Genomic DNA, 16,866 nt, shown 5'->3' on the forward strand with positions numbered 1-16,866 from the left:
GCCATTCCACTTCTCTCGCCCAATGCGCCCCACTCACATCCTAAACCTCAAAACGCTTAACTCCCTTCCACCCACCTACACAGCCGCAAATCAAAAAGTCACCAACGGCAAACAAACCACCCTCCCACTCCCACTCTCCGCTGAATACTCATGCCTACGCCCTTCCGTCCAGCCGAACCAGCAAAGCACTGCCCACCAACACCAGCTCCAGCACCAATCCTGATTGCCACAAATTCCGAACCCTTCTCAACAGCCCCGCCCTGCTTGCTGCAGCACCAACACGCACTCTAACTGCGATTCAACTGACAACGCTCACACCCGCAAGGCACCACAGACCGGCCGCCTCTCCTCCAAAACCTATGCCCCACTCCTGCAATACAAACACAGTTCCTCATTTCCACGCATCCGATCACCTCCTTCCACACACAAACAAACCACAACAAAACCACCCTGCGCAGTTGCGAAGGCCTGCCTCGAAAGCCCCAAACGGCAAAGCGACTGGAAAGCGAAGCCATTCCACTTCTCTCGCCCAATTGGCCCCACTCACCTCCTAAAACCCACAACGCGTAACTCCCCTCCACGCACATACACAGTAGCAAATCAACAAGTCACCAACGGCAAACAAACAACCCTCCCACTCCCACTCGCCCCTGAACATGCCTACGCCCTTCCGTCCAGCCGAACCAGCAAATCACTGCCTACCAACAACAACTGCAGCACGTATCCTGATAGCCACAAATTCCGAACCCTTCTCAACAGCCCCGCCCTGCTTGCTGTAGCACTAACACGCACTGCAACTGCGATTCAACTGACAACGCTCACACCCGCAAGGCACCACAGACCGGCCGCCTCTCCCCCAAAACCTATGCCCCACTCCTGCAATACAAACACAGTTCCTCATTTCCACGCATCCGGTCACCTCCTTCCACACACAAACAAACCACAACAAAACCACCCTGCGCAGTTGCGAAGGCCTGCCTCGAAAGCCCCAAACGGCAAAGCGACTGGAAAGCGAAGCCATTCCACTTCTCTCGCCCAATTGGCCCCACTCACCTCCTAAAACCCACAACGCGTAACTCCCCTCCACGCACCTACACAGTAGCAAATCAACAAGTCACCAACGGCAAACAAACCACCCTCCCACTCCCACTCCCCGCTGAACATGCCTACGCCCTTCCGTCCAGCCGAACCAGCAAATCACTGCCCACCAACGTGAGCCGCAGCACGGGTTGTTTGGTTAGGACAATCGTGACGCTTGCCGCACTTCTCTCACGCACTGCTTGTGACTTACTCCGTTTAATAGTAAACGAAACATGACTATCGATGTCACTTGAAAGTCTTGAGTCAGCAATTTAGCAACTGAGCCTCTACCATTCTCATGCTTCCATTCTCCGGCAAGCATACCTATATCTTGCATCCGGTACAGCTGTTCCCCCGCAAACAACACAATCAGCAGCGCATATTATGGGCAGTGCATGTCGAGCATGTCGGGTATTCATCAGTTGTCCAACAACGCATGTCTCTTCAGGTTGCTAAGCCAACTCTGCGGCACCCTGACGCAGGCAGCAGCGGTTTGCCCACAAGCGCGCAGACAAATAAACCCAATATCTCCTTCAGGATTTGCGCTATGCAGTTGTTTCTGTCACCTGATGCAATCAACCCCACGAGTGACATAGCTTCACATTCCCACATTCACATTTCCACGCCTTTGTCTACAGCCCGTGCTGTACTGCGCCCAGGCTTCCAACAAGTAGCAAAGCTGCACTTGAACCGAGCGCGCAAACCGCAACTTTTTGCTTAAGTCAAGCGTCCCCTTTTCCATAGTCCATTGTTCAGTCATGCCCTATGGTGCGAACGAAGTATTTGTGGTCGTCCAACCACGCGCGTTGTCCAAACATAGTGAACCACGCAGGCAGGCGCAGATGCGACAAACTGTCTCCCAACCAGGCTTTAAGAACAGTTTGTCTATTAAGGCTCCTAAAACAATGCGCTGCACTCAACTCCCGAGATTCGAAACGCCGCATACTTCTCAACAGTGCCTCGCAGCGGCTATGCGTAGTGCCGTCATCAGACATCGAGGAAGTTGCACCTCCAGTTTGATGAGTGTCCACTTATTAAGCAGGGTCTTTAGCACCATAGGAACAGCACAATAAGTCCAGGATCCATTTTCAGTCAGAGTTTCAAGTAGCCCGCGCAGGTATGTTTCCTACCATGACTTCGTTACATTATCGTTGACTCACAGAGCATGAACTCTCTCCGTTGAAGCCGAGTTTCCGTGAAACAGGCGTATTGGCAGGAATGGTGCTTCTAAATTTCAGGCCTTGGAAGCATTTAAGGATCATATATATGGCGGCTACTGCGGCAGCGACGAAGAAAACCGCTGCATTGGCTGCTCTGGAGATTGTCCTCCCCTCCACTGACGAAGAAATTGTCTCGATGCATGACGTTGTTCCATATTTCACTTGAAACCCATTAGAGAAAGGAACAGAACCTTTAGAGTCTCGTAAGTCGTCGGCGATATCAGCTGGAGGACCTTGGTCGGCAATCGCGAGTACAGGAAGACCAAACATTGTGGAGCTTATGCTGGCAAGCACACGCCCATAAGAAGGGAAACGCTGAACTTTATTTTGCATTCGATACAGGGCTGGACAAATGGATCTTGTATTCAGAGCCTTCCCCGCTGAAGTTTAACTGACGGTGGTCCCGACAAGCCCGTTTTATCGTTCCGTCATCACAAGGGGAGTAATCGCAGCATTATACAAACAAACAAAATATATCCCTGATTGACGAAAATAGGGGTTATACATAAGAAATGTTTTTTTATTGCAACCAGCATATCGAGGCACCAAGACAATGCTGTCACTGCAGTCACGAAACTTTACCCTGCACTGCAATGCAGTGGCAAGCGCCGCGGAAAGACGATGCACACAAATGTAAGATATTATTACGCATATCAACGGGGAAATATTTGAAAGTATAGCTAGAACAAAGCTGGCAAGGCATCGGGATATTTGTACGGGGCTGACTGGGATCGCCTGCTATGACCAGTTAGCCAGCCAGTGCAGCGCCGTACTGGTGGTGTCGGTTTCCTATTATCAAATATGTCTTCCGTATGGATAACTATTTTGCTGATGTTGTCTTTCGTTGCTCAAAGTAGGCCGTGAGGAAGTTACTTTATCGCTCGGGCTCCTTCCAATGCATCCATGATGTATGTGCACTCGATACACATTGATACTACAGCAACTGACTCAATGTACTTCTTCTAATTGTATTCACATGCAGCATCCACTTCGTCTAAACTTAGCTAACTTGCGTTTGAGTCAAAGCCACCTTAAATGTGCCCCAGGCTGCCTTTTCCCGCAGCGGATAGTCTAGAAGCAATAAAAAGGCGCATGCACTATCGAAGCATCGTATTGTTGACAGATTTTGCGCTATTCAGGCCCCTGCGGGTCATAGCATAAAGGGGTGGTTTAGCAATCCAGCTGAGCTGCTGAAATGCTGAAAGATCCTTCATATGTATATATTTTAGTCACACCTGAAGCCACTGTACCCTTCTCTCTTACCCTACGGAGAAAATCAACTGTGTAACAGCTTAGCTGGTTGCTCCCATCTCAATACTCAGACACTTGCGCGGTACTAGTGCGGCTTGATACCCAGCAATTGTTTACAATGCGTTGAGATACGAAGCCAGATTTGCATGCACTTTCTTCTTAAGGGGAAACTCCATATCTTGCTTTAAAATACTCTCAGTTCAGAGCTGCTTTTCTAGGCAGGCCCATACACAACTAAATCTCCACATGCTTTTGTAAGCTGCCGGAAGATACATGAGTCAAACTTCTCGAATATTCGAACAATACTGATGCAGGTAACTGCATGAGGAGAACATGACTGGCAAACTCATGCATCTACAGCTCATCACTGCCATCAAAATGCCACTAATCTGCGTCAATCAAGGCTGTATTGAGACAGAAGCTGTTCAGCTAGCAGAGAGAATAGTACAATGTGCCGGGAGTGACGGCGCGCGTGTTGTCTCAATAGCCAGCATGTTTACTCCCTTCATCACGTCTGCATGTAACAGTTAAATCGCATTAGTGCAGCTGCAGCATTGGAGTACTGCGAGTACTATGAGCTTACGTCAAAACTCACGTAGCTCTTCAGTGAGAGCTGGAAGTCTACTAGCTCCGTAGTTTATCCAGCACAGAACGTGCTTCGTTTGAGCTTCTAGTCACACACTCTTGCAATGTATCTCCTTCCCAAATCGATCCAACCACCCGACAACAACCACGACATCTCTTCAGGGAACTTTCCGCAGCAAAGTTTAGCATGGCAGGTAAAGCTGTAACCCAGTTTATAGAGTACTTTTCTTCAAATTTGAAGATTACGTGTGCTATCCTGGTTGACGAACGTACTGACAAGTCTTACCCAGCTTATTGCCAGTGTCTGTCTTAATATAAAGTATACAGCAACATCTTCTAGCTCATCAAGCGTCTATTCACGCTGCAAAGCCCAAATTAGTTTAGGCGTGTGCTGCTGTGTATGGTGACCCCGAAGTCAAATCATTCGGGTCGCGCTGCTACACGATCTTTTGCACACCTCTACAAACACGAAATGCTTTTTCACCCCGTACACCATCATCATTACTTACAGGACTCTAGAGCCCAGCATTTCGCTTGGCAACCTATGGGCTGCTCGAGTGAGCACAAGCATCTCCTTCGGGACCATGCTGCACAGCAAGCTGGCATCCTCGTTGAGCACGATTGCAGCGACCTCAATCATTTCAGACAATTTATTTCACTACAGGAGTCTTCATGGCGCAAGAAATTTTTGCTGCCAGCGCTGTGAGCTTGAGCAGACTTGAAATTGTTGCAGCGTCTATTCGCTAGCCTCGTTAGAGAGCTTTTCACCCTGTGGCGCTGCCTACCTTTCCTTGGGCGGTATTCTTGATGACCCTGTTTACCCCGCACCACTCAGCTACTTGTATGGAGCTGTTTTCTTCTCACTGTTCCGTTCACTCGATAGGGAGACCTCTCAGAAGTTCCAACTCCTCATTTATCAACACCGCACATCAATCACATGCAGCTGCATTATGATCCTAGACCCTCTCCGTGAAAAGAAAGAAACGTCTTCCAAATCTCTGCAGAAATGCCTACGTGAAATCTTCAGACTGAGATGAATTCTGGAGAGCAAGGATGCTTTCATGCAAATGCGTGTGGATATCAAGACAGACGCTAAAGGCTTTGCAGCCCTTGGATTTGCATACGGGAACAAGGGGCCCGTATTACTCGACGACAAGTATATTGGCGGGAGCCATCGAATAAAAAATAAGGGGCCTGCGGCAGGAAGCAGCAACGTGCAGGGGAAGGGGGTTGATGCATGCTGACGAGCTACAATTATTTTAGGAAAACCTACAAAAAGTAGAACTGTGTATTCGCTACAGAGAGAAAGAGGTTCAAGCGCTAGACAGGCAGCTTTTGGAGTTGCAAACCGCAGGCAGAAAAGTGCCCCAAGGATATCAATTCAATGAAACATTGTAGGAGCTCAAAGAAAGCAAACCAAAACTCGCAACCTTTTGAAGACAAGAAAGTAGAGAGAGAGTACCTGTATCAGGAGCTGTAGGCACTTGAACGCTAATACCCTCTCTTGATCCCTTCGTACGGGGCCGCCGGAAAATTCATGCCAAGCTGAATCCGGAGGCAGCAACACTGCAGCAACACTGTTTGCAGCCTCTCTGCTTGCATTGCAGCACTGTCTTCCCATGAGATGCTCGGTTTTAATCAAAAGTGTCTATGGCACCTCACGCACGCAACGATGGACAAGCGATGTTTTTATCATGAGAAGAGCAAATGAGCTGCGGCTGCGTGACACACGGCAAACGCTCGACAGCACCAGAATACGATCTTTGCGCATAAGTGACAGAGCGGCATGCTTACGGAGCAAGCCACTCTTAAATCACATAAGCCACCTGAAATGAAATGAAACAGAGGCGATACTCCCCACATGTGGCAGCCGGATGCTGGCTTAGCCCTTTGGGGCCATCCTGACCTCTCCCCGTTTCGGAGCAGCAATGTTTATAATCTTCAGTGCTCGCTTCGAGTCCAATCACATGCACATGCGCTTGCACTTTTTCATCTGCCCTTACTCTTTGAGCCGACGACAGGCAACAGCCATCTGACGCTACCTTAACCGGCCGGCGTCACAGCTCCTTACGGCTTGTAAGGAGTGCAGATGCAAGGGCGTCACCTAATGGGCACTGAACCTTCTATCCTGCATCAGCTATGTTCTAGCACGGGATCAGAGCCAACGAAGCTCCAATTTACAAAAACACACGGCATGAACCGGTTAGGAAAAGTTAAACCCAGGCGCTCGAGTTAAAGTGCGAAGTCATGTCTGCGCTTTTGGGGTCCTTAGTAGGGGTCGGAGCAGGGAACCTGCGAGCTCGCCTGTGTTCAATTGCTGAATCCGCCTGCATTCAGGATATCATTGTCTATTTCTGTATCTTTCTGTTTTGTTTTCGACTCCACCACTTTCTCTACACTCCAGTGCGTGCTGTGGACTCCATCTTTTCTACACTCCAGTGCTTGCTGTGGACTCCATCTTTTCTACACTCCAGTGCTTGCTGTGGACTCCATCTCTGTCCTTACACTGTTTGCTTGCTGTGGCCTGCGCTTGCATCTCACATACCTCTACGGAGGCAACTTGCCTGTGCACATTGCTACGCAATGTGTATGTGACGTACGTTTATTAAATGCACGAGCAGGCATGGCACTCACAGATGTATAACTGTAGAAAAGTCCTTGGTGACACTGCGAGTACACAAGGGCAGCCAGACAAAAAGTCAAAGCACAAATAAGCCATAATCACGTATGTGCACATTTGAGTAAATGTGAATATAATTGCATGTATACGTAGTTTCTGATCTTTAATAAAATACGAAAAGATGCGTATTCGGACATACTCATGTTTTCCATGAAAGACAACTTCGACACATATAAATGTAGTCATTGCGAGGTGAAAGTGGGGGTGTTACAAAGACAAACTAGTTAAGAACTAAAGCCGGCTAAGTGGCAAGTTACACACCCTTAAGCAGATGATGCAACTGTAAGTCCCGTTCTCAAGGCTGTATCGCCTCTTCGCCTTCACCATACAAAAACAAAAAAAAAAGCGGAAAACCGACAGCATCGTTTTCATTGGGAGCATGCACTAAATGGAAATATGCATGCATGCATACACTGCAGACATATATATACCAATGTGGGCACTCCGCAATGCGTACATGCATTGCTTGTATGCATGCATGCAAACGTGCGCCCATGGCAGTATGCACATTTGCGTGCAAACATTTCTGCATGCATGCATAGGGACGTGACTGCATGAACGCATACGCACACAGCAATGCGTCCACTCACGCAATCGCACGTGCGTGTGCGTATGAAGACTAGAGGGCTCGGAGAGGGCTCCGGCTCCTCTTTGCTGTTGCTGTGTAAGTACAACTCCACTGTCTAGCTATACGTTTATATAGTGTTTCAATAAGAATAGCAATAATTGTTCCAGCTTCCACTATTATTTTTTCCATGGGAAAATCAGCACCGCCAAAACGAACAACACGGCGACCCACACGCCTGCTGTTGCTCCCGCTGCTATGGCTAGGCTTCTGCTGTTTGTGTTGCTGGCATGCTTGCATTCGCTGTTGCTTCTCACGCTGTTCTCTGTTGCTAGTGCAGCTGCTGTGATGGCAGCTGCTGCTAGGGCTGTGTCTGCTCTGCAATAGGACCTCATGCTGATCATCCTCGTGGAGCGCTGCTGGTGCTGCTGGTGCTGGGACTGCTGCTGCTGCCTCCACTGCTGCTAGTGCTGGTGCTGTTGCTGCTGCTGCTGCTACCTGGCGTGTACAGTAAGTTGCTTTCCTGCTCTCCAGCAGCTTGAACTTGGAGCATCTCTATCTCCTCTCCCACTGTTGGTATTTGTCTGTATGCATGTTTTCTGCTGTTCCTCCTTGTTAATTCCTTCTCCGTCTCCCCATCTGTCTCCCCATCTTCTCCCTTTGCTGCTGTTGCCGCTGTGATGGCCGCATGAAAAGACATTGCCGGCATAGCATGAACATTCCTGAGCTCCATCGTCCTATTTGTCCTTCTACTTCCCAAGCTTTCCTCCCTCAATTCCCCTTTTTCCCCCTTACCCTCAATATCTGTCTCTGCATCTGTTTCTGCTTCCGTTACTGCTTCTACTGGGGCCAAAGAGACAGGCGGTGGCGGCTCATTGAGCGGATATGAAGGCAAAAGAAGCGCGGCAAGAGGTAGCGCGAGGAGTGGCAGCAAAAGATGTGCCAGTAGAATGAGATGCGGTAGATACTGGAAGTCACATTGGGTTTCTGGTGTATGTACAGTGGAGATTTTGAATGCAGAAATAGCAAATGCCCCCATCAGCTTGCTCAAACTAAAACCCAAGTTGCTCAGCCCAGAAACCACTGCGTACACAGTAGCTTCCCGCCCCACAGGGCACAGCTGAGACACGGACACAACGGCTCCCATGTGGGTGAGAGCCCCTATCAAGCCAAACCCGATGCCGTCCCCCAGCAGGTACATCACCTTGTCTGGTACTCCTATCGCTTTATTCAAGCGAAGCACAAGAGCCAAGTCAAACAACGAATCGAGGATTCGCAAGCTGTTCGTAAGCCAGAAAATAGACCTAAGAGTAACACAAACGAAAAAAACAGAAAGCGCATACCCCGACTCCCAAGCATCTAAAAGGATGAGCAGAAAAATGGGAATTGTTAGTGTCAGTAAAGTTAAACGCTTTTTCGCAACCTTAAACTGTATATCGGTAAGCTCCTGTTTCAGCCTCATAGGGCCCCTTCGTTTCACGCAAATCATCGACCTAAATGCTCAACGCTCGGCTTGTTACCTGCAGCTCCAATTCTTGAACCACTTTTGGAAGGCCCATATGCCTATCCAGCTGGCTGTTGTGCCTGCTACTGCAGTGTAGGTGGAAAAATAAGTATAATTGAAGTGGGGTCCTTCAGGGACGCAACCAGGCGCAGCCGTGTAGAAGTAGCTGAGCGCTCCCTGTATATTTAGATGCAGCAGACGGTCGATAAAGAAATAGAGGGCACAAAGTGCCAGCCGCCGTGGCAAGAGCAGCAGAGAAGCACCCGCCAAGGCACACAACACACAAACGGTGTACGCAACCGATAAAGAGACAAGCTCAAGCAGCACGAGCAAAGCAGCTCCGCAGGCACAAAGAGAGGTCAACAATGCAACAACAACAACCCCACCCTGTCCTGGCTGAGGCACAACCTGTACCACGTTGCTGCAGCATCCGTTGCGAACCCTGCACGCTCCTCTGCTGCAGCTGCAGCTATTGCTGCAGCTGCTGCTGCTGCGGGTCAGTTGAAGCTTTGGCTCCCCAGTGAAATTAAGCAGCACCGGAAAGAAAGACTGCAGGGCCAAAGGCAGGCAGAGGCAAAAAAGAGGCCCCGAGCCCCAGGCGTCACTAAGGGGCCCCACAAGCAGCCTACCGAGAAGGCCCCCAGTAGTGGTGCACAAGTTCACAAAGCCTACCAATGCAAACCCCAAATTTGGGTTTGCGCGGAGTGCCGCGGAGTACAAACCTTCGCACAGGAGGTCAATCGTTGCCATCTGCAAATGCAGACCGAAAAATGGGAGGGACAACGCCAGCAAACCGACTCCACTGCTGCTGCTGCTTCTGCTGCCGCTGCCACTGCTAGGCTCCAACAACAGCCAGCAGCAGCAGCTGACCCCCACAACATTCGAAGTAAGCATGTACCATTTCTTGCGCCTGCGAAATAGAGCCACGTTGTCGCTGAGGGCCCCTAAGAGACCCTTCGCTCCCCAAGGTAAAAGTGAGAGGGTCAGGGTTTGCTGATAAACCAGAGCGTCTAACCCCTTTTCTCTCATGTAGGGAAGCAGCGACTCAATCGAAACAGACCAGAGAGCCCCCTTGAGGCCCCCAAATACGCTAATTAGGAGTACCACAAACTCTAACCCCAACCCCTCGACCAACAGCCCGTAACTGTCGAAGATACCCCATAAAGGCATCAGGCTTTTCCTCAGGATTAGACGGGTTAACAGACGGAGAGGGGACAAAAGACGACCCAGAGAGAAAACCATTGTGCCGCGCCTCCTCCCTCGTCTGTTTTCGCTGTTGCTGCTTCTGGTGCTGCTCGCTTTCGGGTTCGAGACTATTGGATGTTTGCAGCGCAGGGGAGGAAGGGCCTCATGTTGTCTTCTTATCTTTGGCTCTCTGTCTCCTTTCAAACAGGTCAGTCGCCTGTTTGCTTTCTTGTCTGCTTGTCTGTATACCTTTATTCGTTGGTCCCTCCATAACTAACTACTCGGGGTTTACGGGCACAGATGAGACAAAAAAGCGACGGAAAGATGGGGAAATTTAGGGGGCCCCTAGGCTTGTTTGGTTCCCCTTAACACTTACAGTGTAAATACACTTCTAATCTTCAGAAGAAACCACGAGTGTGGAGGTGTAAGTCCAGCTTGAAACAGAAGGTTGTTGCTGTTGTTGATGGCCCTGGGGCACGAGTTTGCGAGCTGCTGCCGTCGCGCCGATACGGTCTAGGTTTCGTCTTGGATTTCAGGCTTTTTTGACCTCTAAAGAGTAATTGGAAAGTTTCTTTTCGGTTTTATTTACTCAAGCAATACAAAGAAGGGGACGAAAAGTGCGCATCGGACACCCGCTTGATGGGCCAGAGGCCCCCGGTGTTCGTTGGCGCTGGAGCATATACGCGGCGCAAAAGTACGGGAGAACAACAGCAAGCTTTGAGTTCAAAAATAAAAACAAATTAAAATGCTTCAACAATTTGTAATTGCCTCAAAAGACTAGGGGTCACAGCGCCTACGTGGATGCAGACAAACACAACAAGCCAGGGGGCCCTTGGCGCTCGCGCGCGCTAGACAGTAAGGGTTGTATGTGCATCTCGACGACAAAAGCTCAAAAAACTGAGAATTAAGTAGGTTGGATATTTTTTACCGATTATATGATTCAGAAGCCAACCAGAAATGTAAGCTACAGGCTCTAGTTAGTCGCATGCAGGGAGGGTCTCTGTGTCTGTCCCCCGTCTCTCACGTTTTCCGTTGAAATTACCTGTTTAGAATGCATGTTAACTTCATTCAGCCGCTTATTTCCATTTACTGGAATAGCCTGGGCGTCGGGTGAATGCGTCAGCTTTCTCTGACGCGTTTTGGGCGTCACTGGCCTCACTACTTAGAGTTGTGTTCATTAGCAATACACTACCACCTATCTATAAAGCACCATACAGCATACGCACCTATAGGACTCGCGCTGCACTCTTTGTGGACTTTACACCACGTAAATGAATGCCGTTTCAGTCTACGGCTGCCTCAGCGTACGTCAATGGCTTTGGCATGCTCAGTTCCGCGGCTGAAATGCCAAACCAAACAAACAAAAGCTTACCTGTACTTCTACTCGGGTAAATGATCACACTTGACAGGCTTCGTAGCCGTGGTACCCCGTAGGAGTGCTTGCCGTTTCTTGCTTGAGGGGCCCCGGTGCCTCCCGTCAGGGCCATCCTCTTCCCGTCTCTTTTCATGGTCCCTTCTCGGGCTTGCTCGCGAACATCCCCTTACTCGTATGGCTTTCGTCCGAAGCCCTCAAAGAATTACAACAATATTTCGCATCTTGTCAGTTATTTAGCGCTTCGTTGCCCAAAGCGCTTTAAAATGCCTTCAGAGAGCTAACAGAAAAACGAACCGGTAAAAAGCTGGCACCACAGGGCTCACTAAAACCTGTGGTTGTTGTACTGTTCCTTTGGTCCTTAATTGGTGTCCGAGCCTTTTAAGGGCTTTCAGTGATCGGCTGATATAGACTCTACAAGGCGCTTATCATTACCGTCTCCGGACACGCATCTCCTTCAAACGGAAAACATAAACATAAATGGCCCCCTGGGTGCGCCAACGTTACGTGGAAAAGAAAAGACAAACTAGACAGTGGTGCCTGCGCATCACTTTTCCTTTCAAAGCTCCATCGTCTTGGCTATCTGCTTGTTTGTTTCGGTTTCCACATCTCCCTGCCTCCTCACCACTCTGTCCTCCTATCTTTTTTCGGTTTGCCCTTTCTTTTGTCAACTTCGCATGCCTCTAATTGTGGTTGTTTGTGTTGATAATCAAGCTAATATATCTCTGTCTATTTCTTTGTCTCTGCTGCTTTGTCACCATTTAATAGCCCACGTCCTTCACTTCCTTTGTCTCTATTCACTTCTCCCAATGCGGCGTTCCGCCTCTAGCCGTCTGTGTAACATTCTGTTTCTGCTGATTTTTGCTCTTCCTTTACATTATTGTGGCAAAACGTCTCCAAGCAGGTATGCCTTACACTCCGTCCCGTTCCATATCTTCGCACAACAGTAAGGAAAAAAAGTGGCATTACAAACCTTTATTGCCGCTTTTATCATGACTAAAAGGGTGATGCACTTGGATGAACGTCATTTGTGCCCGTTTCTTTTTCATCCCTCCCACCTAACCCAGAAGGCTGTGGCTTTGTCTCCCACAAGCGCAAGAGGCACACATCCATTGACCCAGACAGCCGAAACTTCACCTTGCTCACTGAATCACCTGCTGCTGTTCTATCGCTGCTGCTGCTGTTGTTTTCTGCAACACCGGCGGAAGCAACAGAAGCACCGACCCTGCACATATCAGATCGCCAGGGCGGCTCCACGGGGCCGGACGCAGCAGTGGCGCTGCCGCTAGAAGCTTGCCTGCACCTTGGAAACGAGTGTTCATCTTGGTTCTGCTTCTGCACGGCTTGCTGGCTCATCACTAGCATGCGTTCCAGCAACAGCTCCTGCCGTGGCACGCCGTTGACAGGAGTGCGAGGCTTTCGTGGACTGCTTCCGAAGAGGCTTTGCCCAGAGGCGACAGCAGCAGAAGCAGATACCGCACTAGCAAACAGTGTAGTAGCAGGAGAAGCTACAACAGAAACAGGTGCACCAACAGCAGAAGGTGCTGCAGGGCGCAAGCCAAAGGACTTCGGAGACGGAACGCAGCTAAGCAAAGAGAGACTCTTGTGCTGGCACCCCTTTCGGGCTTCTTCTGCGTTGTACGCACCAGCTTTGTTGCCTCTGCTGCTACTGCTGCTGCTACCGCTTCCAGCTGCATCGCGCTGAGGGAGCTCACAGGGAGCACACAGTGTTTCGATGCCCCGAAAGTCAACCTGCTGCAACAGCAGCTCTTGCTCCTGCTGTTGATGCGACTGCGGCTGCGCCTTCTGATATCTATGCTCTCCAATGCCCCAGTCTATCAAGTGGCGGCGCCGCTGCTGCTGCTTCTGCTGGTGCTGGTCGTGCTGTTGCTGCTGCTCCCACGGTTCTTCCTCTTGAGGCAGGAGTGGTTGTCCCCAAAGGTCTGTGGCGTGCTGCTGTTGCTGCTGCTGCTGCTGCTCCTGCTGCTGCGAAAGAGGCACTTGTGCTGCACTACAGGGGTCGAAGCACTCATCTCTCGTGTCAGCTTCAGCTGCTCCTTTAGGCTTGCTTCTCACCACCTGAAAAACAACAGCCGCAGCAGCGGCATCAGCGGCAGAGCTATGGAAACGCAATACCAATAACTGCAAAAAGAGATGCACTCACCAAATCTTCGTGGAAAGAATCACGCTGCCTTTGATGTTGCTTCTTCTGGTGCTTCTTCTGGTTCTTATGTTGCTGTTTCTGCTGCTGCTCTTGGTTCTTCGGCCTTTGCTGTTTTCTTTGCTGCTGCTGATCCTGCAGCAATTGAACCAGTCCCCCCGGGGTTTCAAGTGCAGCGGCAAGCTGCTGCGCTGTGGGCCTCTCCCAAGGACGGATGGAAAGCAGGCACCGCAACAGCGCCATTAGCTCATCCGAGTACCTGGAGAAGCAATGCCGACAGCAGGAATGGCAGCAACAGCAAGAAGGGCACACATCATTCGCAAACAAAAGCACCGACGCTGAGAACTCGCCGCATTGCTCTCTTGCTGCTCGTCACGTGCACCTCTTCGGCCTATATTCTTTATAGAGACTATTCCATCGTGTGGCATTCAGGCTTTAGATATCAGGGTTCATGGGTACTTGTGGCCTGGAGGGATGCTGTAGGCCCCATTGCTGATAGCAAGCGCAGAAGCGCCTTCGAAGGGGTGCCGGTAAAAACATAAAATAAACAGAACACAGCCCAGCATCTGCAGTAGAGCAAAAACAGCAGATACGAAATCCGTGGAAAGCTGTCAGCACCAGGGGAAACACCGAAAGCAAAACCCATGGGGCTGATAGTGCATTTGTTTCAGAGCTGTCGCTGCTGTGGTACTGCGACGGCAGCCATGCTGCGGGCTGCAGGCTGCAGTAATTCGGTAGTATTGCTACAAGGTCTTGCAAGCACGCTAATTTTGTAAAAAGTTCAGTTTTAGGCCTACCCAGATATCTGCGGGGGGTCCTATAGGGTACTCAAGATACAGATCGACCATCTCAGGGGCCCTGTGATGAAAAGAACAAGCAGCAGCATTTTGCAGCTGCTCCAACAGTGCGCACCTATCGAAGTACCTCTGCCACTGCCACAGCTGCTGGTGCTGCTGCAAAGCAAGTGCAGCAGCAGCACCAGCAGCACACTCAGCTGCAGTAACCACCATACCAGCAGCGGAACCTGCAGCAGTTTCACCGAGGCAAACCCTTGCAAAAGCAGCCATAGCAGACCTGTAAGCTAACGTCGATTGTTTCTCGATTCGCTCAGCCAGCTGTAGCTTCTCCTTCCTTCCTCCTATGCTGGGATCGAGGATGCCGCGCAGGCAACTCCCGAAGTCGCAAACTCTAAACACCCCCTCTAATCCCTCGGGCACCTCGCGCAAGTCGGGTGTGTTGCCCGTGGCGCGTGCCCACAACCCTCCCAAAGAGAATGCAAAGAGCCCCGTAGATTCTTCTAAAGAGCTTCTAGCACCCCAAGACGGACTGGGAGGACCCCATAAGATATTCTCTGCCTTCAAGTCGCAGTGAACAATGGGAGGGGTTTGGGTATGCAAGTGAGCCAGGCCTCTGCATTTGCAGGCATTAAACCGACACACATTATCTCCAGAATAGCAGCTACGGACCCTAGTGTTTCTACCCCTGATCTCAAACGGTGGGCCTTCCTAGCCCCTCCTCGGCACAGGGCTATATCCACAGGCAGCGTCAGAGCTGTGGGTAGCGAGCCCGCTCTTTGCCATGTAATAATCCCTCACCTAGAAACATGCAGGAGGACGCGCCTGATGACGTCTTCATGCAAACCTTCTTGTGGCCTTTGTGTCCGCTGCAGCAAATCAATGAGAGTGCCCCCGCTGCAGTACTCCAGAAGGAGCAGCACCTCACCAGGGCCCCCAGATAGGCCCTTCGGGGACCCCACAAGGCTGCCGTGATACTTCACTAAATTCTCATGATGCGGCAAGGACTCCTGCAGCCACACACGAGACACAAACGGAGCATCTTAATTCCTCTCGGACTATGTTCTCAAGCCTAACCCTTATTAGTGCAACCAAATGTATCCATCGCCTGCAGCACTGGCCCCTCAAGCACCCCTGGAGTCTTTGGCAGGCCCCATTACGGGTCTCAAGAGCTCCTTATAGAGCCTCATGTGGTCTCTGAGGCCCAATGTGGGGCTCTCTGGGGGATGCTGCGACCCATGGAGGCCAGGGGCAGTATATGAGCCCGCCGGGAAGCACGTAAGGCCCCCGAAGGCCCCCTGGGACTTTGGAATTCCCCTGATTCCCCTGGATGATTGTGTTTGTCTGTTCACAAGCAGATGCATCTCCTTTGCTGCTATCTCGAATCCCTCTCTATCTGCAAACGGTAGCCGTTTCAGTGCGAAGAGTTCTCCCGTTACAGTGTCCTGCACCAAAGAGACGTAGGCGTAGCCACCTGCGGCAAAAATCAGCAGCAATGCAGTTCTCAGAAAAGTCAGAAATAGCGGAAACTGCGTCAGCCTCTGAGACATCGGAGCTTTATTTCAGGCGCTCACATAGGCGCGGCAGCGGTTGCAACAGCAGCCGCAGCAACTACAGCTGTGAGCTAGTCCAGTAGACGCTATACAGCGGCAGCAGCAGAAGCCACAGAAACAAACTTGGAGCAAAAACCTGAAGCAGAGGCAGTAACAGCTTGCCTTCAGCTAACTGTTTCTCAATGCGCAAAGTTCGTCCTCCTATCTCAATTTGATTTTTTGAGTGGAACGTATGTTGAAACAAATGGCGCAGAGACTGCATCCTCTGCAGCAGTAACTGCTGCTACGGAAGACAATAGTGCAGCTGGTTTGCCTTTTGCTCGTTGAACTGCTCTCCCGTTGCTGCTGCGGTGCATTGGTACACATCCTTCAGCAGCTGTAAACAGCAGGAGCGTGAGCAGCAATCTTGTTGCAGCTCTCTAGAACCGATGAGCTGGCTTATTCGGTAGTTGAAGGTCAATGTGAGCCCCACACGGAAGGCAGGTAACTACAGAGACCTAGGATTGCTGAACAAGATGTAGAGCGTCGGGTCCGCGTTTTCGAAGTCATAGAGTTTCTTATACAACTCACATTGATGTCATAATGTGGCAATCATCCCGCTGAAAATATGTTTATTTGGTTCCTGAATTTTGCACTTGACTTTGTTCATCCAGTTTCGAGCGCTGCAGACAGGCTTAAACACCGGATGCTCAAATCATGAGCAGCAGACAGCCACCAGCTGCTCAACACAAAGGCTGCCCTTCCTCTGGGGCTAACCCGCAAAAAATGTTCCTAATGAGTAAACTTTATGCCGTAATTTTAATTTTTGTTTATGAAACTTTTGATCCTTTAGGGCTGCCTTTCTCTAGGTCCCCATTCTTCGTTGACTGCTCTGGGCGACAGGGCCCATCAAAACTGCAGCCTATGCCTCTGCGGC

General features: G+C 50.3%; 2 protein-coding genes across 2 annotated transcripts; both read right to left on the bottom strand.

Annotated features, from left to right (window-relative positions):
- Positions 1–7,781: 7,781 nt before the first annotated feature.
- On the bottom strand, positions 7,782–11,578 carry ENH_00035530 (BT1 transmembrane domain-containing protein, putative; the record flags this gene model as incomplete). The annotated part of the gene is given in 4 exon segments (XM_013585014.1): positions 7,782–8,685; positions 8,902–10,244; positions 10,250–10,267; positions 11,498–11,578. Coding segments are annotated over 4 exon segments (2,346 nt in total).
- Positions 11,579–12,438: 860 nt separating this feature from the next.
- Positions 12,439–16,212, bottom strand: ENH_00035540 (Tyrosine kinase-like (TKL) protein, putative; the record flags this gene model as incomplete). The annotated part of the gene is made up of 8 exons (XM_013585015.1): positions 12,439–13,521; positions 13,607–13,862; positions 14,063–14,169; positions 14,401–14,461; positions 14,678–15,013; positions 15,199–15,407; positions 15,558–15,871; positions 16,074–16,212. 8 exons carry the CDS (start codon positions 16,210–16,212, stop codon positions 12,439–12,441), a joined length of 2,505 nt encoding a protein of 834 aa, XP_013440469.1.
- Positions 16,213–16,866: the final 654 nt, after the last annotated feature.

The sequence above is a fragment of the Eimeria necatrix genome, genomic scaffold, assembly GCF_000499385.1.
Source record: "Eimeria necatrix Houghton genomic scaffold, Enh_scaff25, whole genome shotgun sequence".
In the NCBI taxonomy this organism is placed as follows: Eukaryota; Apicomplexa; class Conoidasida; order Eucoccidiorida; family Eimeriidae; genus Eimeria; species Eimeria necatrix.